Source organism: Triturus cristatus, chromosome 7 (assembly GCF_964204655.1).
Source record: "Triturus cristatus chromosome 7, aTriCri1.1, whole genome shotgun sequence".
NCBI lineage: Eukaryota > Metazoa > Chordata > Amphibia > Caudata > Salamandridae > Triturus > Triturus cristatus.
This window is the reverse complement of record NC_140590.1, coordinates 260,586,038-260,612,523: the sequence shown is the minus strand read 5'-3', so window position 1 is coordinate 260,612,523 and position 26,486 is coordinate 260,586,038. Positions and strand designations below refer to the sequence as shown.

Genomic DNA, 26,486 nt, shown 5'->3' with positions numbered 1-26,486 from the left:
GACAAAAGAGCACTTTAAAGATTAAGGCAGCAGAGACTGTAGAAAATCAAAGACAAAACAAACGTAGCGCTCTTAAACAACGTACAGGAGAGGAGGGGGGGGGGGGGGGGGGGGGGAGGACGATGACTCCGAAGATGAGGCGATTGATGATGATGGCGATGAAACTCTATCGGAGCTTTCAGCTGAACTTAACCCCCGGGCAATTGGCGAATTGCGAGAATGTAATGTAGAAGACCAGGTGGAAAAAATGGACAGTATAACTGATGGTACGAATCCTTCCCAGGTTCTAGCCAAGTAGGTCGACATCCACCCAGGTCCTAAGCAGTATCCCCTCTTTTCCAGACCATTACAACATCAGGGGCAGCCCCATAGTACTTCTGGGCGGGAAGAAAGAAACCAGATAGGCGCTATTGGCACTCTTGAATCAGTGATCCCTAGCGGGGAAAAGGGGAATTTGTCCAATCCAGAAATATCTTTGGTGGGGCCACAGCTAAGCCCAGACCTAGAAGGACTGTCCCCGGGAATGCTCAACGAAAATGAAAGTATCCCTCCTCCTATAAACATTCCACAAACCTCCAAAACCTCCAAAATCCCGGCTCTCCTATCACCTGCGTTACCGTCGCTACTCCCACTGGAGTCCACTCTATGTCCTGTGTTCCAACCTTACGGTCTCGACACGTCTGGAAAGACCGGAAAGACGCCTGTAAATATTGATCTGCTATCTCCACCACTTCCTCCATTGCTGAGTCCAGCAGCTTCGGGACAGGGCATAGGTCCACCTGAGGCTCTAGAATCTGATCTCTCTGAGCCCCTTAATGCTCCAAAATCAAATTCTGTGGAAGATATGCTTCTTACAATACTCCGCGAATTAAGGGATTTTAAAATCTCCCAAACTCAAGAAGTATCACTTCTACATACTAGACTTACTAAATTGGAGGAGTGTTTTGGGAATCTTCCCTTGAGGGTCTCCGAGGCTGTGACTCGCATTTCAACCTTAGAAGACACTGACATCAATGAAGAAAGATCTCCAAATAGCAAATGGAGGGAAATATACAGATGGCAGAAAAACTGCAGGATTTGGAAAATTTTAACAGGCGGTCCAATTTACGCTTAGTAGGTATTTCTGAAGGCCTTGAAGATAGAGATGTGGTAAAATGGTCAGAGTCTCTCTTAAAAAAGGCTATACCCAATCTTCAGGGCGATTTAACAATCACCAGGGCACACAGAGTCCCTGCATATAAACCTAATAATCTGAAATTCCCTCGCACAATATTGTTGAACTTTTCAGACTATAGGATTAAAGAGAAAATTCTCAGCATCGCATTTGCGAAGAGGACATTTAACGCAGACGGAATAAACAATTTTCGAATTTTCTCTGATATGTCAGCGGCGTCTGCCCACAGGCGCAAGGACTTTGTCAGGATGATTGATTCTTTTAAAGCCAAAGGAGCTCAGGCTATGATTGTGCAACAGTCTAAACTGAAGGTGTTAGCTAAGGAGAAATTCCTTATCTTTACGGACTTACAAGAAGCCCAGTTGCTCCTCGGGGGTCTTGGTACATAGTCTCTAGGTAAACAAAAAAAAAAAGGAGGGAGGGGGTGGGGAGGGTGGAGTGGTGAGAATGGAAAAATTCTTTTTTTTCTTTTTTTCTTCTTTTTTTTCTCGTCTCTCTTCTCTCTTCCTTTCGGGTTCTAGTAGGGACAGGAAGCACACAAGGATGCAACAAGATGGCATCCACACAAAAGGATAAGACACAAAGAGGGACGGAAGTGGGCCAAGGGAGGTTACCGGCCTCTTTAGGGGGGGGCCACACAATGGTGTCGCAGGGGAGAAAAAGAGAGTTCATATATTAGGGAATTGTTTGACCAATTAGCATTACAGAATGGAATGGAGCATTTAGGAATGGTTAGCAATAGTGGTTTTCCAAGTGGTGGTTTTTTTTTTTTTGGGATAAAATTTGCACTTTAAACATTATAGTACTAAGTTTAACTAACTATGAAAATTGCGTATTTGCACATAAGGTGTTCATTCCTCTTTATTCTATCTGCTATGTTTGCACAATTGATCGGATTAACTGATTATTTGCTGCTATTTGAATTATCGAAGTACTGTTTTTTGCATATTTGTACTACTAATGGGGGGTGAATAATGCATTGAAGTCTGTTTTTCCTCCTTATTTCAACTGCTATGTTTGCACAAATGCTCAGATTAACTGATGGGTTTTTTTCTAAATTATTCGATATTATTGAATTATTGAAGTACTGTTTTTCGCGTATTTGCACAATTATTGAGGGATGAGTAATACATTGAAGTTTGTCTCTTTCAATGCAAACGGTCTGAATAACCCCCGTAAAAAAATTGCTATTGAATGCTGGCTAAAGAGCCTGAACCCAGATGTTATTTTCTTACAAGAAACCCACCATAGAACCCAGACTGAGTTTGATCAAATTTTCAGGGACTGGGCTGGCCATAACATCTCTTCTGTAGCTGGACTGGCGCAGAGAGGGGTTTGTATTCTAATAGGAAGGCATGTAAGCTTTATTTTGGAAGGTACACTTTCCGACCCTAGCGGCAGATGGGCAGTTCTACATGGAAAATTTAATCACGTTAATATAATTTTAGCCACAATTTACGCTCCAGTCATAGACGACCCTTTTCCAATTTTACAATTGAAGCATGCACTAACAACTACCTGGGCAAATAATATGGGGTGGGGATTTCAACTTTTTACAGAACCCTTTAGTTGATTCTTCAAAAAAAGATAGGCGCCAGAATAAACCCAAGTGGCCATCGCTTTACAGAGTTGTAAGTTGGATCTTGATGTTGTTGACTACTGGCGATCATGTAATACGCTTGGACGTGTTTATTCCTGCTACTCAGCAAAATATAATTCAGCGTCCAGGTTAGACTTTAACATCACACGGGTTAGAGGTACACAAATATGCTCATTTAATAAACGCATTGTCCGACCATGCAGCAATTCTTATGGAGTTAAATGTTGGAAGACAAGAATTTAAACCACCTACGAGATGGTATTTTAATAAGCATAACTTATTGGATACACAATGGTGCACAGATATTGAGGAAGAGATCTGTGAGTTCTTCGCAAGGAATAGAGGTACAGTTCCACTTAACGTGACCTGGGATGCCTTTAAGGCCACCTTGCGTGGAATAATTACATCTAAAGAAATCCCAAAGCAGAAGGCAAGAAGGGAGGTCAAGCTAAACTTACAAGTAAATTTGACGCAGGCAACTCAAGAACATTATAGGGTAAGATCTCTACACTCTGGGCAAAAACTCCTTGAGGCAAAGAACAAAATGAAAGATTACTATTACGATCTGGTTAATGTTAACAGTAATCTCCATGCCCAGAAGATATATGAGGAGAGCGAATATACAGGTAAACTTTTAGCCTGGCAATCTAAAGAAAATCAAGTACGAAATAGGATTGAGAGATTAACGAACCCTGCCACTAATGTTCAGGTAAAAACCACAGCCTCCATTGGTGAGATTTTTTTAAACCACTATAAGGAAGTGTATCAGGCTACTGAACTGGCTGCACGTGAAACTATTTCTGCGCTTTTAGAGTCACTTGTAATACCTAAATTAGCCTACAAAAATAAAAATTTCCTGATCCAAGACTTTACAAGGTTAGAACTAGATTAGGTAATCTCTTCCCTACCTAATGGTAAGGCAAACGGGGATGACGGACTCCCCGCCGAATTTTTTGAAAAATTCGAGGGGACTTTGCATAAAGAACTCCTTTTGGCCAATTATTTAATACAAGGGGGGTCCCCCCCAGAAAGTTTTCATTCAGCGGTAGTGGTCAGTATTTTAAAAAAAGGAAAGGACAAGGAGAATTCAAACTCGTATAGGCCCATAAGTCTTTTAAATACAGATTATAAGATTTTTACGAAACTTTTAACGAACCGGCTGAATAAAATAATAGGGCCTCTTATAGGCCCGGACCAGTATGCTTTTATAACAGGAAGATACCTCCATACAAATACAAGATTCTTACTTGAGGCACTGGATTATTTAAATATCAATAAGTGAAAGCACAAATTTGGTTCCTTGATGCTGAAAAAGCTTTCGATCTGGTGTCCTGGGACTGTCTTTTTGCTATTTTGCATAGTTTCGATTTTCCGCAGGCTTTTATCTCTCTCTTAAAACAACTCTATATTAACTCTAGGGCACATATCATTATCAATAATTGCAATGTCGGGACATGCCAAGTTAACAGAGGTACACGGCAAGGGTGTCCCCTGTCGCCAATTTTATTTGCTCTTTTTATCGAGCCTCTAGCCATTGCAATTAGGGGCATAATGTCCGATACAGTACCAGTAGTCGGAATGACAAATATCAAACTTTATGCCGATGACATTGCCCTTTTTTTAGATTCAAAGCCTGCAAGTCAAGTGAAAATTTTTAAAATCTTTTCTGATTTTCAAAAATTGGGAGGTTACAAGATAAATGTTAATAAGAATGAAATAATTTTAGTTAATTGCACCATAGACACTTTATTGCCGGAATTTAGGCAGAACTATAGTTTATGCCCAAAGAGATATCTGGGAATACTTATCTTGAATAACTTGGAAGATCTATATTTATTAAATTATATACCTCTGTTAAAAAAGGTTGGGTCCTACCTCGATCGTTGGAATTTATTGCCACTTTCCATAATGGGCCGGGTTGCTTTAATACGTATGTGAATTCTACCTCTTTTTAATTTTCTTTTTAGCGCGGCCCCTTGCCCAATCCAGGTTTCTTTTTTTTAAAAAGTGGATGCATTGTTTTCCTCTTTTCTTTGGACTAATAAAATTCCAAGATTAGCACTCAGCACTTTATATCTTCCAACAACGCAAGGAGGACTGTCCCTCCCAAATATTAGAGATTATTATTTTGCTACTTTTGCACACCACAGTTTTAGATTTTTTTTTTTTTAAATGACTACGTGGCAGATAATTTTTTTATGAAGAGGATGCTGCTAGAATCTAAAATAACGGACCCTGTCAGAATTACGAAATATCCAAAGAAAGTCCGCTATAAGTTTCTCCAATGGCTATTTAAAATTAAAACCCAGCTCCTGACATTTTATGGTATTTTCAACTTAAGCAGCTCAACTCTGTTAACTAATTTCAGTTTTGGCGAAGGGGGTTGCTTGGATATTAACAGAGCGAGACTTTGGGGCGAGAATGGCTTCGAGATAATAGAGGACCTTCTTGTGGGAAATAGATGGAAAACATGGGAAGAAGTTTTTAGACAAATCCATCACTCAAGCACAATCTTGCAATGGTCTTTTTGTATGCTACATGCGGAGCTTAGACAATGTGATATAGCTAATTTATTTTACAAAAGAGATGTATCAACAGCATTAAACAATCCCTCATTAAAGAAAATTAGTATGTGGATTAAAGTATTAAAAGAGGATAATCCAATCGAGGTATTTACTAAAGTCAGAGACAGGTGGAAAAAGAGGGAAGACATTGAAATTAGCAAACCGACATGGGATAAAATTAATAAATGTAATTAAAAAAATTTCCGCCGTGCGAAATTTCAACGTATGCAATTTTATAGTAAATGGCTTATTTATAGAACTCCCTCATTTCTCCACAAAGTCTACCCCTTGGTTGAAGATAAGTGCTTTCGATGTGTAGAGAAGGGTACCTGGAGTCACATCATTTGGGAATGCCCAAAAATAACGGCATTTTGGGAAGAAATAGGAAACTCTCTCTGTATTACGGTCAAAGCTAATATCCTGATTGATGTATCAATAGCAGTGTTAGGCTGCTCTCCGGGCCCTACTCCATATGATGAGGCTTTGTTTATACCATCATTAATAGCTAGATCTCTAATCCTACAATTTTGGAAAGCTCCAACTTTTCAAGCATGGAAAGCTAAACTACTCCGGATCCAGGGTAGGGAAAGAAAATACGCATTAAGAGCAGGAGCCCTTAGGAGTTACCATAAGCATTGGAGCATGTTTTTAATAGCTAAATGGATTGACACTTATGAAAATGGCATTTTGCATATTATATGTTCAGACAGGTTTTTTAAGAGGTGAAACCCACAGCAGAATCCTATTCGCGCATTCCACTATGCACCTTATTTACTAAAATGGCTGCTAATGTTTCATGTATTGCCTATGTCGTATTTATATTGCTGCTATGTTACAATGAATTCCTTATAATGTACGTATCCATATCTATTGTATTCCTAATTCTTGATGTTAACCCTTACGGCTGATGAGCCTTGTAATGTCTTTTCTGTGTCTATGAACTCTCAATAAAAATATAAATTTAAATAAAAATTAAAAAAAACAAAAGGTGGCAAGCCTTTGAAGCTTTCCCTTCGTGGACTCTGCCCATCCTGGAGGAAGAAGCTTGGCACCTCATCCCAGGATGTGATTTGTTTCAGGACCCAGAGAGCAGCAGGCCCTCGACTCAGGCGTCCAGAAACTTGTCTGGTGGTGGCAGCTGGCGAGCAGCCACTCAGCCAGGAAACTAGTGGTAAGTCATTTTTCAGGGGGCATCTCTAAGATGCCCACTGGGTGCATTTTTCATTAAATCCCTCACTGGCATCAGTGTGGGTTTAATGTGCTGAGAATTTTGATACCAAACTTCTCAGTTTTCAGTGTAGCCATTATGGTACTGTGGAGTTCGTAATGACAGACTCCCAACACCATATACTCTTAATGACAGCACTGCACTTACAATGTCTAAGAATGGACTTAGACACTGTAGGGGTACAGGGCTCATGCATCTGTACCCTCACCACTGGTATAGTGCACCCAGCTAGAGGGGTGACTGATCTATGCCAGGGCAGTGGGTTGTAGGCATGGCACACAGGGATGTGTGCCATGTCAACTTCACTTTGTTCTGCACCAAAACACGCAGCCTGCAAAGGCAGTGTGCGAGTATAATGGTATAGGGCCTCCAAGGGTGGCACAATAAACACTGCAGCCCTTAGTGGCCTTCCCTGGTCACAGTGCCCTTGTTACCTAGGGTACCTTTTACAAGGGACTTACAAGTGGCCAGAGTTGACACTTGGGTTTTGCAACAGTACAGTTTAGGGAAAGAACATAAGACCTGGGTACCTGGTTGGCAGAAACCCAGGGCACACAGTCAAAAGGCAAAAAGTGGGGGCAACCATGCAAAAGGAGGCACTTTCCTACAGTGTCACAAACGTTGTTACCACGAGGTGGGGTACAATCAAATCCAAAAATATAATGCGACACTGGAGCATTGTGAAACAGTAAATGCAAAATGTAGCAATTCTTTTATTGAACAAATGGTCCAAAGGTTCACATGTCTTCTTCAAGGTTTATTATCAATGTTTTCAAGTTTTTCAAACAAGTATATACATCAGACATGTGTTTCGTTCTATACTGACTTAATCAAGGCTGAATAAGAACACAAAACATAAGCAAACAGTGCTTATCGTGTTCAGCCAGGAACCACAAAGAAAGGAATACACCACACACTGTGTTCTCACGGAAGAGAAGAAGTACTAGTGCCAGGAAAAAGGACAAGGTTACTTAGAATGTAACTATCTGTTTGTGGCATGTAGTGCTGCAGATTCACATGCTGTGCATACTCCTGTTACCTAGTGTTTGGCTCGTATATGTTTAAATTGTTCTTCTATGAAGTCTTTGTGTCAAGAGGATCTGAAATTTCAACTATTACTGGTAATGTGCATGGGAATCAGCACCATTGTTAGCCTTTTTTTTGTCTGCTATCTGGTTCAGACGAATTCCTTCTAACTATGTATCTCCTCCACGTGGTGGTGGTGTCGGGCTGCTCGGATCTGTTCTTAGCTAGAAGAGTCTGCAATCACGTGTCTGGTTACTCCAACCGTGTACTTCCTTAAAATCGGTTTTCTGCGGATCTGATATTTTCAATGCCTGGCCCGTTCGGACCTTCAATACAATCTATGCCCACAAGAATGTTCTTGTGATGGAAAATACTAAGTTCTGTTTTTGCTCCTAGTGTCACTCGAAGTACCCGTGACAGACCTCTATCTAGTCTGTAACCTCTATTTGTCTCCTGACCACCGAGAGGATTCATGCGCAGTCTGTTTCTCATTCCATATTAAGACCCTATGAAACCATTGAGTCCGTTATATTGCTTTAGCTTCCATGGCGCACCCACAGCCTCTTCGTTGACCAAGGCACCAAGGGCAACCTCCAGGAGGAGGCCACCGGTGGCAAGGTAGAAGAGCTCATTATAGAGATCGAGATATGTAGATATAAATATATATATAATTATAATTTTGTCTCACTCCTTGAAACACATGACTGCTACGAGGATATCTCCATCCCAGAATCAACTAAGGCAATTTTGTAATTGCCAAGGAAGCAGATTAAGTAATAAAACACTTCAGTCCATAAAGTAGTGCATTTCCTTGCCCCACTACAACTGAAATCTAAATGGAAAGTATGACCCAGCCACTATATCATCTGACATCCTATAGGATCAAACAGCTAATCCTGCGAGGGTATGCTGACTTTTAGCAAAGTCATTCTTTTTTTATTTATTATTAATTAAAAAAAAAAAGAAAGGGCACAGTCATCTTTTCTTTTACACGTTACAAATGAGTGACACTTTTTTATACATAGTTGGCAATCCTATACGGACATCACAAAAACCGTTATGCTCAAGCTATAACATATGCGTGTAACAAGAGGGAGAGAGAGGACTAGAAAGCTAGTCCATGTCCCCGAGGGATTTATATGTGATTAAACAAAGAAGACTAGCTTAAGTTGACCAAAGTGATGCAGTACTCAAAGTAGTTCTGTCACAGACACCTTGTAGGTGTATTCATGAAGCCCTCACCCACCAACCTAGTTGGTGGCATGCTTCATCATCGGGCCCACCCAGTGACACCTAATATGTCCCAGGTGTGCTACGACGCCTGATTACAGCGGAGCTGGTATATTGCTGAGAGTGCAGTGAGGTTGGGTGAATTGTGATTTAAAACGGCTTGGTGGTGGTCCCAGTACCCAAGGGTAAATTACATTTTAATAACTGGGCCGACACCAGCGGTTAAAAGTAAGGCTACAGGACGTGCAAGGGTGGAGAGTTACTGCCCCCTGCGTCCTTCAGATGGTCGACATGTTTCAGCCAGTGCCTTAGAGTATTCTGGCTTTCCTCAGGACCGTTTTTAAAAGGGTGTGGTGAAAATAAAACAGACTTAGTGTTGTGGTACAGACTATGTGATACACTCACTAAGGCGTTTTTCTATGTGTGAGAGGGGAATTCACTTCTTTTGCATACGCTTTGGGTTATTAGCCAAGGCTTCCTGGAGGGAAGCGGTAAGGGGATGACCAGTCTTTCTGGTCAGTGCCTGCCTTGTACCTGTTGTCCCGCCATCGTCCTCTGAAGGACGCAGGGGGCAGTAACTCTCCACCCTTACACGTCCTGTAGCCTTACTTTTAACCGTGGGTCGCTTAGGACTTTGATGAGAATACCCCTGGATGAGAACTAGGATTACAGGTAAGTAACTAATCCTTCTCATCCAGGGGATACTCATCAATAGTCATAATCTATGAATAGAGTAGCAAGCCCATACCCAAAGTCTTGCGGACGAGCAATAAAGCATCTAGAACATGAAGTAAAATCACATTCGAACTGCAGTTATGCAAATAAATTCATCAAAGAGGCCTGCCCCACCTGGGCATCGGCCTGTGCGTCTGAATCTAGGCAGTAATGGCGTGTGAAGGTATGTATAGAGCGCCATGTAGCTGCTTTGCAAATTTCAGATATAGGAACGTTGCGAAGGAGAGCTACAGTAGAAGCTTTCCCTCTGGTAGTGTTCGCTCTTGGTCTGACCTGCAGAACCTTGTGGGCTAGTTGATAAGACAAGGCTATACAGGATGTCGCTACAAAGACCTAGGTTTCAGAAGATTGCAAAAAATGTGAATGAGACGTGATGGCACCTCACATGAGGTGCCATCACGTCTCTTTCACATTTTTTGCACATCCATGTGTTTATTCACGGTTCTCTCACTAGACAATTGAATTGAGAAACCTCAGGTGTACTACACATGAGTTAAGACACCTTTACGATCATTTGGGAGACTGCTTTGAGTAAAACCGTTTATCGTTTTTGTTTTTTAATAAAGTGAAGGTAGCTAACTAGTTGGCAACTACCCCAAAAGAGTTTCCGACTAGGGGGGAGTACTAAAGACCTATAAGGTTAAAACCAATCTGTATGGCATTAAAATCTTCTGAAACCTAGGTCTTTGTAGCGACAGACTGTTTGAGTGGAGGGCGACCTGGGTTTCTTTCCCTCTAGAGCTCCTTATTGTGTACACACAAGGCTAACAATCCATCTAGAAATAAACCTTTCGGAAGCAGCCAGCCCGGTATTTGTTAAACCATAATTGACAAAGAGCCTGTCAGACTTTCTAAGTAAAAGGGTTTTAGCAAGGTAAAACTTCAATACCCTCCGGAGGTCTAGAGAATGTAAGGCTCTCTCCGGGGGAGTGGTTGGCTGAGGAAAGAAAGTGGGCAACGTGATAACGTAGTACCACTCTATTGGCATGGAAAACAGTGTAAGGCTCCTTGCAGCACAGGGCCTGAATCTCACTTACCCTGCGGGCTGAAGTGATGGCTACTAAGAAAGCAGCCTTCCAGGTCAAATGCTGCAAGGACGCCTTATGGATAGGCTCGAAAGGAGCACCCATCAATTTGGAGAGAACGATGTTGAGCTCCCAGGGAGGAGAAGGGGACCTCACTGGTGGAAACACTTTAAGCCCTTCTGGGAAATCTTTGACTACAGGCAGTTGGAAGAATGAGGCCTGGGTAGGAGACTTTCTATGAGCTGTGATAGCAGCTAAGTGGACTCTGATAGAGGTGTACTTTAAACCAGACTTTGCCAAGTGCAGTAAGTAGGGGAGAATGACTTATTCTTGACCTTGAGTCGGATCAAGAGCGTTATCCCTACACCAAATGTAAAACCCCTTCCACTTGAAGGCATAGGACTTTCTAGTGGAGAGCCTCTTTGCTTCCCGAAGAATGTTCATACAGTCAGCCGGAAGATCTAGATGTCCGTACTGGATGACTTCAGGAGCCATGCAGTCAAGCAGAGGAAGGGGAGGTTGGGATGGAACACTCTCCCCTGGTCCTTGGTCAATAAGTTCGGGAGGCAGGGCAACCTTCTGTGTGGCACCTCTGACAGTTGGAGGAGATCCGGGTACCACCACTTGCGTGGCCACTCCGGTGCTATCAGGATCATCCTTGTGTTGGTCCTGTAGAACTTCTGTATGACCGCTGGGATGAGAGGGAGAGGAGGAAAAGCGTACAGCAATGTCTGCGACCAGCTGATCAAAAGTGCATTCCCCCGTGATCCCTGCTGGGGAAACCTGGAGGCGAAGACGGGGCATTTTTTGTTTGCCGTGTCTGCAAACAGATCGATGTCCGGTACTCCCCATTGTCGGAAGATCTCCTGGGCGACGTCTTCGTTGAGCACCCAGTCGTGCGCTTCTACGAAGTCTCTGCTGAGGCAGTCTGTCTGCACGTTCAGGGTTCCTGGCAGGTGGACTGCGATGATTGAAAGGCCTCCCGCCAGCAGCCACTGCCAAATGGATTGGGCTTCCAGAGACAGGACTCGTGACTTGGTGCCTCCTTGCTTGTTCAGATAGAACATAGTTGTTGTGTTGTCTGTCTGTCTGAATATGAATGTGGCTGGCTTGAAGAGACGGATACAGGAATTTGAGAGCCAGATGGACTGCTCGTAGCTCCAAGAAGTTGATGTGATAACTTCTTTCTGTATTGGACCAGAGACCTTGTACCTGAAGCTGGCCTATATGAGCACCCCAGCCCTGCATTGAGGCATCTGTGACCACTGTCCGTGTTGGAGGCGTCTGATGAAGAGCAACTCCTTGCAGCAGATGAGAATGTTTCATCCACCATCTGATGGAGTCCCTGGCAGCTTGGTGGAGAGAGACACGATCTTCCCAGCGACCTGACCTCTGCGACCATTGATCTTCGAGTGCTTGTTGTAGAAGGCGTGCATTAGGAACAATGTAAATGCACGAGGCCATCGACCCCAGTAGTGAAGACACTTGCCTGGCTGTGGGAAATGCAGTGTTGAGAAGAGTGTGGCATTTGAGAAGCATTGATGATAACCTCTCCTCCGAAGGACACACGCTTGCCTCTGCGGAGTCCAGGGAGGCGCCCAGATAGTTTATCTATTGAGTGGTATTGTGGACCGACTTTTTGTAGTGGACTTGTAATCCCAAGGACTGTAGTAGGTTGAGGCAGTACGAGAGATGGCTCTGGAGTAGTACAGGTGTGGAACTCTTCACGAGCCAGTCGTCTAGATAGGGATAGACCAAGATCTTCCGCTTGCAGAGGAAGGCAGCTACCACCGCCATACACTTGGAGAATGTCCGTGGTGCGGATTTGAGGCCGAACGACAGCACTCGGTACTGGTAGTGCTGACGAGAGACCTGAAACCTGAGGAATTTTCGATGTTTCACTGAGACAGGAATGTGAAAATAGGCGTCCTGCAGGTCGATGGCACACATCGTGTCTCCCTGGTGAAGGTGCGGAAAGATTTGATGCAGGGCTAGCATTCTGAACTTTTCCTTCCTGATAAACCTGTTAAGCAGGCGCAGGTCGAGGATAGGTCTGTACTCTTTGCTCACTCCTCGCTTTTGAACTAGAAAGTAGCGGGAGTATACTCCCCGATTTCTTTGGAGAGGTGGGACTTCCTCTATGGCGTTCTTGGAGAGGAGAGTAGCTACTTCGTCCAGTAAAAGCCGATTTTGAAGTTGAGGAAGGTGCTTCAAATGCGGGGGTACTTGCGGAGGAGGAGACTTGAATCTCAGCAAGTAACCATGCTGTACAATATTCAGTACCCATTTGTCTCTTGGAACGGCTTCCCACTCTTCCAGGTGAAAAATGATACTTCCTTCTACCGAGTGGCGAACGGGCACGGTGGAAGGAAGGCCTCACTGTTTGGGAGGCTGCTTCGTGGTGGACTGCTGCTGCTTGGCATTCTCTCTTCCTCTGCCACGACCCCTCTGTTGGAATTGGGATCTCTGCTGGTTCCGAGAGGACCATTGAGGGGTTTGAACCCTCTGTTGAAAGGAACGTTTGTCGCCCTGACGAAAGCGCTTCCGATATTCTTTGCGCTTCTCCAGCCCAACAGCCTTGATGGTGTCCATTTCTGTTTTCATTTTATTCATCTCGTCATCGGCGTGAGCCCCGAACAAGGACGAGCCGTTAAAAGGCAAGTTTAAAATCTTCTTCTGCGCATCAGGCTTGAGGCCTGTTAATCGCAGCCAGGCTGAGCATCGAGAACATACGCCATGGGAGTAACCATGAGAGGCGAGGTCTGAAGCATCCGTAGCCGCACTTATGATCTGATTGGCTACAAGCCCACCTTCAAGAAGAATTTCGTTGAAATCCTGCCTGTCTTCTCTAGGAAGCTTTTCAGCGAACCTGGAGAGGGAATCCCAAAGAGATCGATCATAATGCCCTAGAAGGGCTGAAGCACTCGCAATTTTCATGCATGAAGCCGATGTGTTGCACATTTTCCTGCCATAGGAATCCATCTGCTTACTGTTCTTCTCTGGGGGGACAGAAGAGGAAACAGACGCAGAGTGGGACCTCATGGCAGCCGCCACAATAACCGAGTTCGCTGGCGGATCCGCTCTTAGGAATAAGGGATCCTCGGCTGGAGCCTTGAAGGCACAGAGCCCACCGAAGCATGAGTGAGAAAAGTGGTCATAGCTGGCTCCAACAGTCCTGGCACCAATGGAAGCAGTGGTCTGGGAACTGTGCGATGGTGTAAGGTGTCAAATATAATCGATGTGGGACCCACAAGGGTGTGCAAAGTGATGTTCAGTTTCTGCGCACCCCTACCCAGGACATCAGAGAAGGTAGCGATGTCATCGATGGGAGACACCCGCGATGGAGGAGTAGAGGAGAAGGTCGGAGAATAGTCCCGGACCGAGGACCTCGTGGAGGAAGACCATGTGGGTGATCTTGTGCGTCGTCTCTTGTGGCGACGGTCGCTGTGATGAACCCTGGACCTTGATTGGTGTCTAGAAGGTGATCTTGGCCTTCTGTGAGGAGAGGAACGATCTCTGGACCGTGATCAGCATGTGGAAGGCGATCTTGGTCTACCAGGAGGAGACTTGCTTCGCCGCGGGGAGATTCTAGAGGGCGAATACGTGCAAGAGTAGTCAGAGTCCGGACTTCTGCAGTCACCTGTACCCACATCCTCCAGCCAGCGAGGTCAAAGACCAAACTTTTCTGCCACCTTAGGTGATTTCTTCGGAGAAATCTGAACGATATGCAGTCCTGGGGACGATGACTGGTTCCCCGATGACAATCTGGACCTGGACATCACTTTATGCTGGGTCTCCTCCGTGGCAGTTGCAGTTTTATCCCTCGACGTCAAACGCCTCGACGTTAATGAAGTCTGCGTCACCATCGGCGTCGCCCGCGGAGATCTGCTCGGGGAATGCCGGTCCACTCTCGACGGCGGTCTTAACGTCAATCGCCTACGGCGATATGGAGACTTTGACGTCGACCTTCGCCGTCAGACTGGTGATCTCGACGTCGACATTCGCCGTCGGTCCGTCGCTTTTGATGTCGACTTTCCATGACGTCGAGTCGGAGTCGATCTTCTCGACGTCGAATGATGAGACTTTGACGAAGCTCTCAACGTCGACAAGCCCACCTGCGGCGAGATGTTCGTCGTCGCACCTCTCGACGCTGACCCCCTCGAAGTCGACGGAAGCCTCGACGTCGACTTTCCGGGTCTCATAGGACCAACAGCCTTCGAGCCCGAAGTGCTGCGTCTCGACGCCGACTTACTTGTATGCGGCGGAGAATCTCGACGTCGAGATGGTGTTTCATCTCTTGACGCAGAAGAAAACCTGGGTCTTTTCGACTGTCACTTCGACGGCGAATATCCTGGAACCTTCTTCTTCCTGGGCTCAGGAGAGGTGGTATGTCGCCGTTTTTTATGTTGTTTGGCTGAAGAGGGTGGTTTGAAGGGTGCATGGTCGCCTTCATGACGTCTTCTTTCCTTCTCCAGCTGGGCATGTAGTTTTATGCACTCTCTATCGCGTAGAGTGCACCTGGAAAATTTCTGGCAGTGGGGGCACTGGTCAGGATTGTGTGAAGATGGAAGACATACAATACACACAGTGTGTGGATCTGCCAGTGCCATCTTATTGGCACAGGAAGGGCATTTACTGAATAAAGCAGGCATTCTGACTGGAAAAAATTAGAATTATAGTAAAAAAACACCAGAATAAGCTTCCAGGAGTCAGAAAATGTAGAGTTTTCTGAGAAAATCTGAAGAAAAGTCACTTTCAGTCAAAAAACTGAAGAGCTCAAGATCCAGGATCCTCATAGAAGGAGCCGGAAAAAAGAACTGACCTAACAGTCACCTGTGGTGCATCATGGGAGCAGGGGGTCTCCTGCAGGTCTTAAAGGCACAGTCCCCCTACTCTAATGCCTTAAAGGCAAGGTGTCAGTTTTCTTTGTTTTCTTGATACTCTGCTGCGGCCTACAGGCAAATGCCTGCAATTACAAGTTTGCTTTATGGCAATAAAGCATTGTTGTGAGACAATTGGTTTAGTGCTTCCTTTTTTCCTTATGGGTTAGGGGTACTACAAGGCTTTGTAATTTCAGCATTTTTGCCATGTTTAAAACATTTTTGGCTACATGTATATGTTTTCACATATATATACCCCGAAACCGGTCCTAGGATGCTTGATTCCGGTCCAGGGAAGACATGGCTTGGCAGTTCGGGCTGGACTGTTCCCATGAGGCACAGGGTCAAGACTGATTTGCATATGGCCAGGTCTGAACTGGGGTGGCGTGGTGTTAAAATAACGAAGGATTAAACCCAGATCTGTGACAGGGGATTAATGTTTTGCCAATGTGCAACATTCCGTCCATCATCTTGTGTGTTTTGCAAGGTGTGTTTAGGAACATCAAAGGTTCTTGAAATGAAGTGACGTCATTGAAGATGGAGTAGGTGGGAGAGAAGTGTCATGGCGAGGTGCGAAGAGATGAAAGAGAGGTGGGATTGGTAAGGGCAGAGGGGGCTGGAGAGTGTACAAGACAAGAAGGAATTTATGAAGGGAGAATGATGGGAGCACGGGAAGGTAATGTAAAAAAGGAAAAAATATGGCAGAATATGAAAGGGGTAAGAGATGGGCTATAAAGGGGAAGAAAGGTGTGACTAAAGGAGCGGTCAGAAGAGGGTAGACATATGAAGTGGGAGAGAGGTAGGCGACAACGTAAGGGAGTGAGTGATGGAAAAGGACAATGCAGATCTAAGAATAGGAAAGGGAAAGAGGAGAAGATGAGGGTCCGAGAAGATGGTGAAGTGAGGGAGAAAAGGGGGCGAAGAAAGCACAAAGTAGAAACAGGACCAAAGAGAAGAAGGGTTCAGAAGAGTGATGAGCAGGAGATGTAAAGAGGGACAGAGTGGCGGGAAACTGGAATGAAAAAGACAAAAGGTGGAGACAGGGCAAAGTATGAAGAGAGCTGAGGTTGAGAAGATAGGGAAAGCAATGAGAAAAGGAGGAGCTTGTGAGACCATGTATGAGGCCTGGCTCGTTCACGTATGGAGTGGAGATTCTGGGAGAGTGAGGGGAGGAAAAGTGGGGGGAGCCCGTGAGCAAGGGAAGAGAGTCTGGAATGAAAAAGACCGGCGAGAACAAGGGGTCTAAGAGGGGAGAGAAAGATGTCAAGGGAGCAGGAGAGGGAAGGTGCTTCATGCGAGTGTGTGAAAGAGCGGTAGATTGGGTCGACAGGGACAGAAAATAGTTCAGGAGAGCATTAAAGAAAAAGAAGAGATACACTGATAAATAAAGGGATAATACAAAGAAGATAGGATGGTAGGTCTAAGGGGGAAGAAAGAAGGTGACAGAGAGCAGGATAGAAAATGAGAAAGGGGAACGACAGGCTGGAAATTAAGAAACGCGGTGGCGACGGAGAAGAGGGTTAGAAAGCGAGGGAGCGAACATGTAAGAAGGAATGAAGGAATGGAACCTGGAAAGGTGAGATAAACCAGGGAAGAATGAAGAAAGGATGTTTGGAAACAAGAACAGGGAATACCTTTTGTAGGCATAACTCCTTAAAATCACACGTTTAACCTTATCAACAGACGCCATTCAGATCTTTCTTGTGGCAATTACATATGATTACAGCACACAAATTATAGTTTTGGCCTGCAGGTGGCGAGAGGCGACCACGTCCAGAAATTAGTTTGGGCATGGTAACTTGTCTCCGTAACATCCCCCTTTTGAGTGTGCCCAAATGTGTGATAAGGGCCCGACACAAAGTTTGAGGCATTTAAAAAACATATTGTGTGGCAAGAATGTCAAACTTATGGGACAAGAAAATACAAATTATGGAGCATGTTGCCACATATACAATGACAATGTTCTTTTTTATTTTAACACAAAGCAATCGGCAAATAAAACAAGCATTGCTTAAAAGCGGATGCCCATTACTCTCAGCGAGTGTGCTCAGACGGAGTGACAGGCGCCGGAAGGACGGAAGCAATGACGGGCAGAGGTGCGAGCGAAGAGGCGCACCAGTGCTAAGAGGAAATAAAAACAAGCATTGGCCGTGCGGCCGTGAAAGTGATCGCGGGCTGTAAGGGTGCCTGCGAGCGATGCACTTAATGAGCCATTACGAGACAAGAAAGCCAGATGGCGCCTGTGCTCGTAACTGTGTGCGTAACCGCACCCTCTAGGTCACACAAATAGCTGTGGTCGGCTTTTTGAAGCCCAATTACTAAAAGTCTCGGCAGAGCAGCTTATGCGCTGGCTCAGGCGAGACCTAAAAAACAAGATCTACAGGCCAAAACCAACCTGGCTTATGCTCCTGGTTTGGCAAATAAACCAGAATCCTGAAAAAACTGGCAGATGTTTACTGCATACTGGAAAATGAATACTCCTGCACACTTGTTCTCCTGTATTCTAACCTACATTCAATAAACCTGATCATACCCATTTCGACAAAACACACAAGCTTCTGCGATTACATCTGTAGTTGGTTTGCCTCTTTTTTAACCAATCATCATCAAATGGTGTCAAGAGGTAAAGACTGGTGAACACATCTCCAACGAAGGTCGGACACCGTGGCCCAGACCTCCATTTTAGCTCCAACTCTATTTAATCAATGCCAAGAGCTACTGAGCTAGGTCGGCGAAGACAGATGTCCACACTGACCAGTATGCTGACTTGATAGCCAAATATCATCCATTCAACAAGGAAGAAAAAGGTCCTCTCATGTTTAGATAAATATGCTGCACAAGCACTAGTTCTCTCCTGATTTGACTTTGGCAATACTATCGTGGTTGGTATTCCTTGGTTCTCACCTGCCCTTATCAAGTAGTTCTCCTTTCAATAGCCTTACTTCTGCAATCATCTAGAAGATTTGACATCTTACCCATTTTTAATGATCTACACTGTTTCCCATTGAAGAGAGGATTACATTCAAAATTTGCTGTGTGACTTAAAAATTTTAAATTCACCCATATAGAAAGGTCATCCTAGTCGCTATCTGGCACACAATCTCAACATACCTGCCATCTAAAGAGGTTTGTGCAATAAAACCTCTCTATGGCATGAAACATCAGAATCCAAGACCTCCCAAGGAGCTGCAAAATGGACAAGAAAGGGAGGGCTTGGCTAGGGTAGCCAAGATGGTGCACACACTTAGCGAGGCTCCGACATAAACCCCAAACAGCAGACATAATGCTGCTGCCTACAGACCACCCAGCGTTACAAGACCCCATCCCCCCAAGCTGCAGTCCTGACGAGACTGCACACCCGGGGCGCTGCATAGTTTGCTTTTGGCCCCCCTCGATCCATCCACTCCTGTTAACTCTGGTGCACCCTCTGGCTGAACGAGAAGACTGCGGCCTGTCGCCGGGGCCTCCCCCCTGTGGGTGAGGGGTACCTGCTGCCTAGAAGTTCTGTGGAGAACTCCGGTGAGCGCCTCTTCCAACACTGCTGACCGGACTGCCACTCTGCTGTGGGACGCAGATGGCATAAAGAGGTGAGGCTGCGGCTTGCGGTAAGAGAAGGTATGCTTGGTGCCTACCGCTGCAGGTGTGGCTGGACGCAGCCTACCTGGTGGCCCGGCGCATGTTTGCTCTTCTGCTAGGTCCCTCAGACTGCAATTCACAGGAAGTTCTGCCCTCGCGGGGCACAAGCAAGACTGCAGGCTGAATCCTACCGGTGTCTCAGGCGCCAGGGAGAAAAATGTCCCCAGTTAGAGCCACAGCATACAGACTTGGCCACAGATTGAAAGACTTTAATGTTGATGAAGACAAGTATGCACAAATAGTGCTGTTCAATGGAACATTACCTCCCTGTTGGATACGGGGGGGGGGGGATACCACTACCAGGGAGTATCGGGGTTGCAGTACTGCCCACGGGGGTGGGGGAGTTGGGAAAAGGGGTAGTTCTGTTCAAGTTACAGTTTCAAGGGGAATGTGGCTGCTCGGCTGATTTGATGTTTGAGATGTGTGGCGTGGTGGTGTTCATTGGTGTGTGCAGGTCTTGTGCAGAGTCTACACAATACAAAAGATGGCCAACGCAAAATTTAAACTCTTGACCTGAAATGTCAGAGGATTGGTGCTTACATACTACATATGGGTTGAAACAGCAATTGGTCCATGACTTAGAAACAAAATGAGACCAGACTCTGACCTTGAAGAACAAGTTACTTACCTTCGGCAACGCTGTTTACCTTGACCTTGTTAGGTAGGTCGCTTCCCCTCCGCACAGCACTGCCTGTGCGTCCTGTCCTTGCCCCAGCTGCCGCTGCTGAGGAAAGTTCAGGTCTGTTCTATTGTTCATTATTCTGCCTGTATCCGTTTTCTCTTCTGCTGTCTGTGACTGCTGTTGTCTGTCTTGCCCCTGTATTTTCTCCCTTCTGTGACCCCCGTGATCTGTGCCCTTTTTTCCTTCTGTGCCCCGTGACCTGTGCCCGTTTTTCCCTTCTGTGCCACCCGTGATCTGTGCCCGTTTTTCCCTTCTGTGCCCCCCGTGATCTGTGCCAGTTTTCTCCTTCTGTGACCCCCGTAATCCGTGCCCTTTTTCCTTCTGTGACCCCCGTGATACTGTGCCCTTGCCCTCCGTGCCATTCACTGCTCCCGTTCCCGCCGCTGCGTCCCCTGCACCCCCACCCCCCTGACTGTCCATTCGCTGCTCCTCCCTCCAACCTCTCCATATATGGCAGCCGCTGCGCGGTGAGGTGAGCGACTCCTGACCTTGTTAGGTAGGTCGCTCCCCCTCCACACAGCACCGCCTGTGCGTCCTGTCCTTGCCCCAGCTGCCGCTGCTGAGGAAAGTTGAGGTCTGTTCTATTGTTCATTATACTGCCCATATCGTTTTCTCTTCTGCTGTCTTTTTCTCTTTTGCTGTCTGTGACTGCTGTTGTCTGTCTTCCCCCTGTGCCTGTATTTTCTCTGGTACCCTTCTTTTCTTCTGTTCCCATCGTCACCACCGTGATCTGTGCCCTTTTTCCCTTCTGTGACCCCCGTGATCTGTGCCCTTTTTCCCTTCTGTGCCCCCCTGTGATCTGCGCCATTTTTCCCTTCTGTGCCCCCGTGATCTGTGCCAGTTTTTCCCTTCTGTGCCCCCGTGATCTGTGCCCGTTTTCTCCTTCTGCGACCCCTGTAATCTGTGCCGTTTTTTCCTTCTGTGCCCCTCGTGATCTGTGCCCATTTTTCCTTCTGTGACCCCCGTGATTCTGTGCCCTTGCCCTCCGTGCCGTTCACCGCTCCCGCCGCTGCATCCCCCCCCCCCCCCGACTGTCCATTCGCTGCCCTTAACCCCCGCCTCCCAGCTGTTCCTCCCTCCCACCTACCCACATATGGCAGCCGCTGCACGCAGCGGGCGCGCCGCTGGTACGCCTAAGGCATACCCGTCCGCGCCTGGATCGCGCCCGTACCCCTGGCCCACGCGAATGCCACGACGCCCGCCTCTGCTACGACTCCAGCACCCTCCACGCACTCAACGCCGGACGATCACGCACCTGCTGCCTGGCCGCCCCAAAGCGCACCCAAGGACCTTTCTCCTGCTGGAACTGCAGCTTCACCAGCATCTGGCCCGCCAAACCCCCTACCAAAGAACCCAACCACCTCAGATGCATCCTTCTCAACACCCGCTCCGCACGCAAACACGCCGTGGAACTCTGGGACCTACTGGACTCCAACACCTCAGACGTCGCCTTCCTGACAGAGACCTAGCTGAACCCCTCCTCAGCACCCGACATCGCCATAGCCATCCCGGAAGGCTATAAGATCACCCACAGGGACCGCATCAATGGAGTAGGAAGAATCGCCATCATCCACAGGAACCCTCTCAAAGTCCCAACCAAAACCAATGACACCCTCAGCACCGCCGAACACCTGCACTTCCAGATCCACAACGATCCCAACACCACCCTCAGAGGAACCCTCATCTACAGACCCCCCCGGACCACGAGCACAGTTCAGCAACTCCATCACCGACCTAGTCAGCACACACGCCCTCGGCTCCACGGACTACATCCTCCTCGGGGACATGAACTTCCACCTCGAGAACAACAACGACACCAACTCCTCCACCCTGATCGCCAACCTCGGACTCAGACAACTCGTCACTACACCCACCCATTCCGCTGGCCACACGCTTGACCCCATCTTCTCCGCAAGCTCCCACGTCACCACCGAGCTCCACTGGACCGATCACTGCTGCATCCACTTCACCTTCCAGAAACCCACCAAGCACCACCACACCCAACAGATGCCGCGCCGCTGCTGGAGCAAAGTCACCAAAGACCAGCTTTCCACCACCCTTGCCCGGAGCCCACCCGCAGTTCCGACTGACCCCGACACTCGCAACCTCAAACAGTGGATCAACAACTGCGCCAACACCCTCGCCCCGCTCAAGAAGCCCTCCAACACCCACACTAGCAAAAGAGCCGGCTGGTTCACCGAAGACCTCCAGGCGAAGCTGCTGAAAACTAAAAAAAAACTGGATCCGTGAACGAACACTAGAAAGCTACACAGCCCACAAGAAGGCCACCCGCGGACACCACCACCTCATCAGATCCGCCAAAAGGACCTCCTTCAAAGACCACCTAGACAACAACGCACACAACAGCAAAGAGCTCTTCAACATCATGAAGGAACTCTCCAACCCCAGCTCCAACACCAACGACATCCCACTTTCACAAGACCTATGCGACTCGCTGGCCACCCTCTTCCATCACAAGATCGCAGACATCCACGACAGCTTCAACGCCGTCACCACCCCGGCAACCACTGAGACCCCCGCTCCCACGACCACCAACCGCCTGGACCAACAACAACACCATCAAGAACATGAACACCGTCCACTCCGGATCCCCGGAAGACCCTGCCCACACCACATCTTCAACCAAGAAAGCAGCACCATCGCACCCCATCTCCGGAAAACCATCAACATCTCCTTCGAGACAGCGACCTTCCCGGAGAGCTGGAAGCACGCAGAGATCAACGCCTTACTCAAGAAACCCAAGGCGGACCGCAAGGACCTCAAGAACTTGCAACCCATCTCCCTGCTCCCGTTCCCGGGTAAGATCATCGAAAAGGCCGTCAACAAACAACTGACCAGCTTCCTCGAGGAGAACAGCATACTGGACCCGTCCCAGTCCGGGTTCCGCAGCAACCACAACACCAAAACTGCCCTCATCACTGCCACCGATGACATCAGGACCCAGCTAGACAGCGGAGAAACCGCAGCCCTCATCCTCCTGGACCTGTCAGCCGCCTTCGACGCGGTCTGCCACCGCACACTACGAACACGCCTCTACGACGCCGGAATCAAAGAGAAGGCCCTGGACTCGACCTGCTCCTTCCTCTCCGGCAGAACACAGAGCGTCCGCCTCACCCCCTTCCGCTCCGAAGCCACCGAGATCATCTGTGGCGTACCCCAAGGCTCATCCCTCAGCCCAACGTTGTTCAACGTCTACATTGCACCACTCGACCACATCGCACGACAGCACGACCTCAACATCATCTCCTACGCCGACAACACCCAGCTGATCCTCTCCCTCACCAAGGACCCCCACATCGCCAAAACCAACCTCCACGAAGGAATGAGGGCCGTCGCCGACTGGATGCGGAACAGCCGACTGAAGATGGACTCGGACAAGACGGAGGTCCTCATCCTCTAATCCACCCCCTCGGCCTGGGACGACTCCTGGTGGCCGACTGCACTAGGAACACCCCCAACACCCACCAACCATGCATGCAACCTAGGGGTCATCCTCGACTCCACCCTCTCCATGACGAAGCAGGTCAACGCCGTCTCCTTCTCCTGCTTCAACACCCTCCGCATGCTTCGCAGGATCTTCAAGTGGATCCCCACCGAAACAAGGACAGTCACCCAGGCCTTCATCAGCAGTAGACTGGACTACGGAAACGCACTCTACGCAGGAGCCCCAGCCAAACTCCTGAAACGGCTTCAACGCATCCAGAAAGCCTCCGCACGCCTGATCCTCGACATCTCTCGACACAGCCACATCACACCCCACCTGAGAAACCTGCACTGGCTCCCTGTCAACGAGAGGATAACCTTCAAACTCCTCACCCACGCACACAAGGCACTCCACAAAACCGGACCAACGTACCTCAACAGCCGATTCAACCTCTACACCGCCACCCGCCAGCTCCGCAGACCGTGCCCTCGCCACCGTCCCCCACATCCGAAGAGTGACCGCCGGCAGCAGATCATTCTCCCACCTCGCCGCCAAGACATGGAAGACCCTCCCCATTCGCCTGCGGCAGACCGAAGACCTTCTGACCTTCAGAAGACCCCTCAAGACCTGGCTCTTCGAACAGTAGCAGCTTCCTCCCCCCCCCCACCCCACTAGCGCCTTGAGACCCTTGCGGGTATGTAGTGCGCTTTGCAAATGCCAGGATTGATTTTTCTGGTGGATACAGTATCTGCCTATGGATTCTAACTTGGACTGATGCGCAAGGTGCAATTCAAAAGGTGAGGGATCTACAGACAGATGTATCCATCAGAAACGGTGATCTTGATGCAACCCCAGAAGATTGAAGAATGGAGACGCACCGTAGTGCTCTATTAGATGACTGGCGCAGGCTGGTAAATCACGTGTTCACTGCAAAGCGACCGAGATTGCACACCGAAGGAGACAAGACTGAAGCCATTATTGAGGAGTTTTGTGCCGGGGTTTGGCCTTAAGGGATAATGGAGGTAGAGTAGTTAACTCCCAGGTGGCCATAAATGAAGTGTTCAAGGTTCACCGTGCGAGGGTATATACGAAAAGAGAGACTGCATCAAATGACAGGAGGGAGGACTTTCTGGCAGGTTTGAAGGTCCTTAGGTTGGGAGCGAAAGAGAAGCAATTGCTTGACACAGACTTAACCTAAGGGCAGATCCTACTATCATTGTGACATCAGAAAAGTACAAAAACACCTTGGGGAGATGGCCTTCTAGCCAAACTGTACCATAAACATGCCAATGTCATAGTTGATAGGCTCCAACGGGGACGCCTCCCAGATACAATGCGAGAGGCTCTTGTGGTGCTGGTGCCGAAACCGGGTAAGGTACCGGTGGAGGTGATGTATTATAGACCGCTATACATGTTAAATGTGGACGTTAAAATAATGAGCGGCCTGTTGACTACCTCACTGCTCCCGTTTCTGTCTGCCCTTATCTATAAAGATCACTACGGGTTCATTCAAAAGAGGAGCACCATGTATAATCTGCTTAGACAGTTTCAAGTTATCCATACCCCTAGTCTATGGGACGGTTCCTATACACTAGCGTTCCTTAACATTGAGCAGGCGTTCGATTCGGCTGCATGGTAATATCAGTGGCAGGTCTTAAACAGAATGGGTTTTGGATCCAAATAAGTTTCCGGGCTTAAGTTACTTTACAATGATCCGGACGGGTGGTTTGGTTTCTGCAAGCTTCCCACTACATGGCAGTACGAGACAGGGGTGCCCTCTGTCGCCACTGTTATTAGCACTGGCGATTGAACCATTGGCAGCACCGTTACGACAGAGTTTAGAGCCTTGGCGTATCTGGGTAGGTGACAACACATGTGATCTCATTATACCCTGACTATGCCCTAGAATATTTACGAGATATGAAGAGTCGGTCCCAGTGCTGTAGGATGCCCTGGCAGAGTTTGAGGAGGTGTCCTGAATTTCTGTTAATGCTCAGATATCACGTCTGCTGCCGCTGGGGGGGGGGTCCAACAATGATTGACCCCGCTAGACTCCCTGTGATCGGGTTACCGTGGGCACGGAGGGTATACGTTATTTAGGGATTAAAATAGCATATGATAAACAACTCTGACTTGGGCAGCGAGCTGCGGTCCGGCGCTGGAGGGATCTCCCTCTCTTACTGACGGGAAGGGCGGCTTTAGTAAAAATGCTAGTGCTGCTACAGTGTCTCTGTCCTACTGGGGACGCTATATGGACGCCCTATATCTTGGGGGCGAGTTTATCAGGCAGGATGATGCGATTGACTCGTTTGCATTGGGTTTTGGACAATACAATACGCCAAGATTTTGGCCACAGCGTGCAAGATGTGGCCCAGTTTTCCTGAGGAACCACTGTCGTCACAAATACTGCAGAGACTGCTAGATCTGACTGGAAGACAAAGACTTATAACACATATCTATAGGGCCCTATGCGATGGCTTACCAGAGTTTGCCCCAACAACACACAGTAAATCGGAAGAGGCACTAGATAAGGAGCCAACGCCGCAGGACTGGCGCAGGGTAGTGAGATGCAAGGGTGATCTCAAATGCAGGAAATGTAATACTTACAATTTATTACCTGAAGAATATTACAGTCTGCAGACTGTATGTATTCGTGCATTTATTTAGAATACCAACAAATCAGTTGTAAGCAGAGCATACGTACAGCAGCTCCATTCACCACGTCCAGCGTGGGGGATCCATTTTCTCCTGGGCATCCACACATACCATCATTTTTCTTTCTGCATGTCTTCTTCTGTGTTACATTTTTCCATGGGATATCTGAAAAACAAATCAATGACATACCGGATCAGAGACTATCTATACATGCTTTCAACTATGAAGCACTTAAGATATTAACCATACTGTCCTGTTTAAGAAGTCCTCTTTCTAGGACGATCTACTTACTGACTTAGGATCATTGTTTCAACAGGGACATGTATAGGTAAGCAAGGCCAGGTGGCTGGAACGTGTTGCATAAGATGGTGTTTCGGTCCACAAAAAAGGATAGATTTTCCGCAAAGGCCTGAGTGCGCGTGTTAATGTTTGTACTGAAAGTGTGGGGATTCCTATTTTGGGATATAGATATATCCCATAAGTAAGAGAGTAACCTACACAGCCCGCAGTAAGAGTACCTAACTCGCCCTCACTGAAAGCGCAGATCAAAAGCCTGCATGGAAAACCATTATGTGACATACGTCCATCAGTAGAAGACCATAAAGA

General features: G+C 47.3%; 1 protein-coding gene across 5 annotated transcripts in view; it reads right to left on the bottom strand.

The window, feature by feature from the left end:
• The window catches only part of SCAF1 (SR-related CTD associated factor 1), a 301,034-nt gene that overhangs the window by 216,477 nt on the left and 58,071 nt on the right, over positions 1-26,486 (bottom strand). For all 5 annotated transcript variants that reach the window (XM_085616151.1, XM_085616152.1, XM_085616154.1 and 2 more), the window contains one exon: positions 25,930-26,045. In XM_085616151.1, coding sequence (XP_085472277.1) covers positions 25,930-26,045 — 116 coding nt within the window. The remainder of the gene's footprint in view (positions 1-25,929; positions 26,046-26,486) is intronic.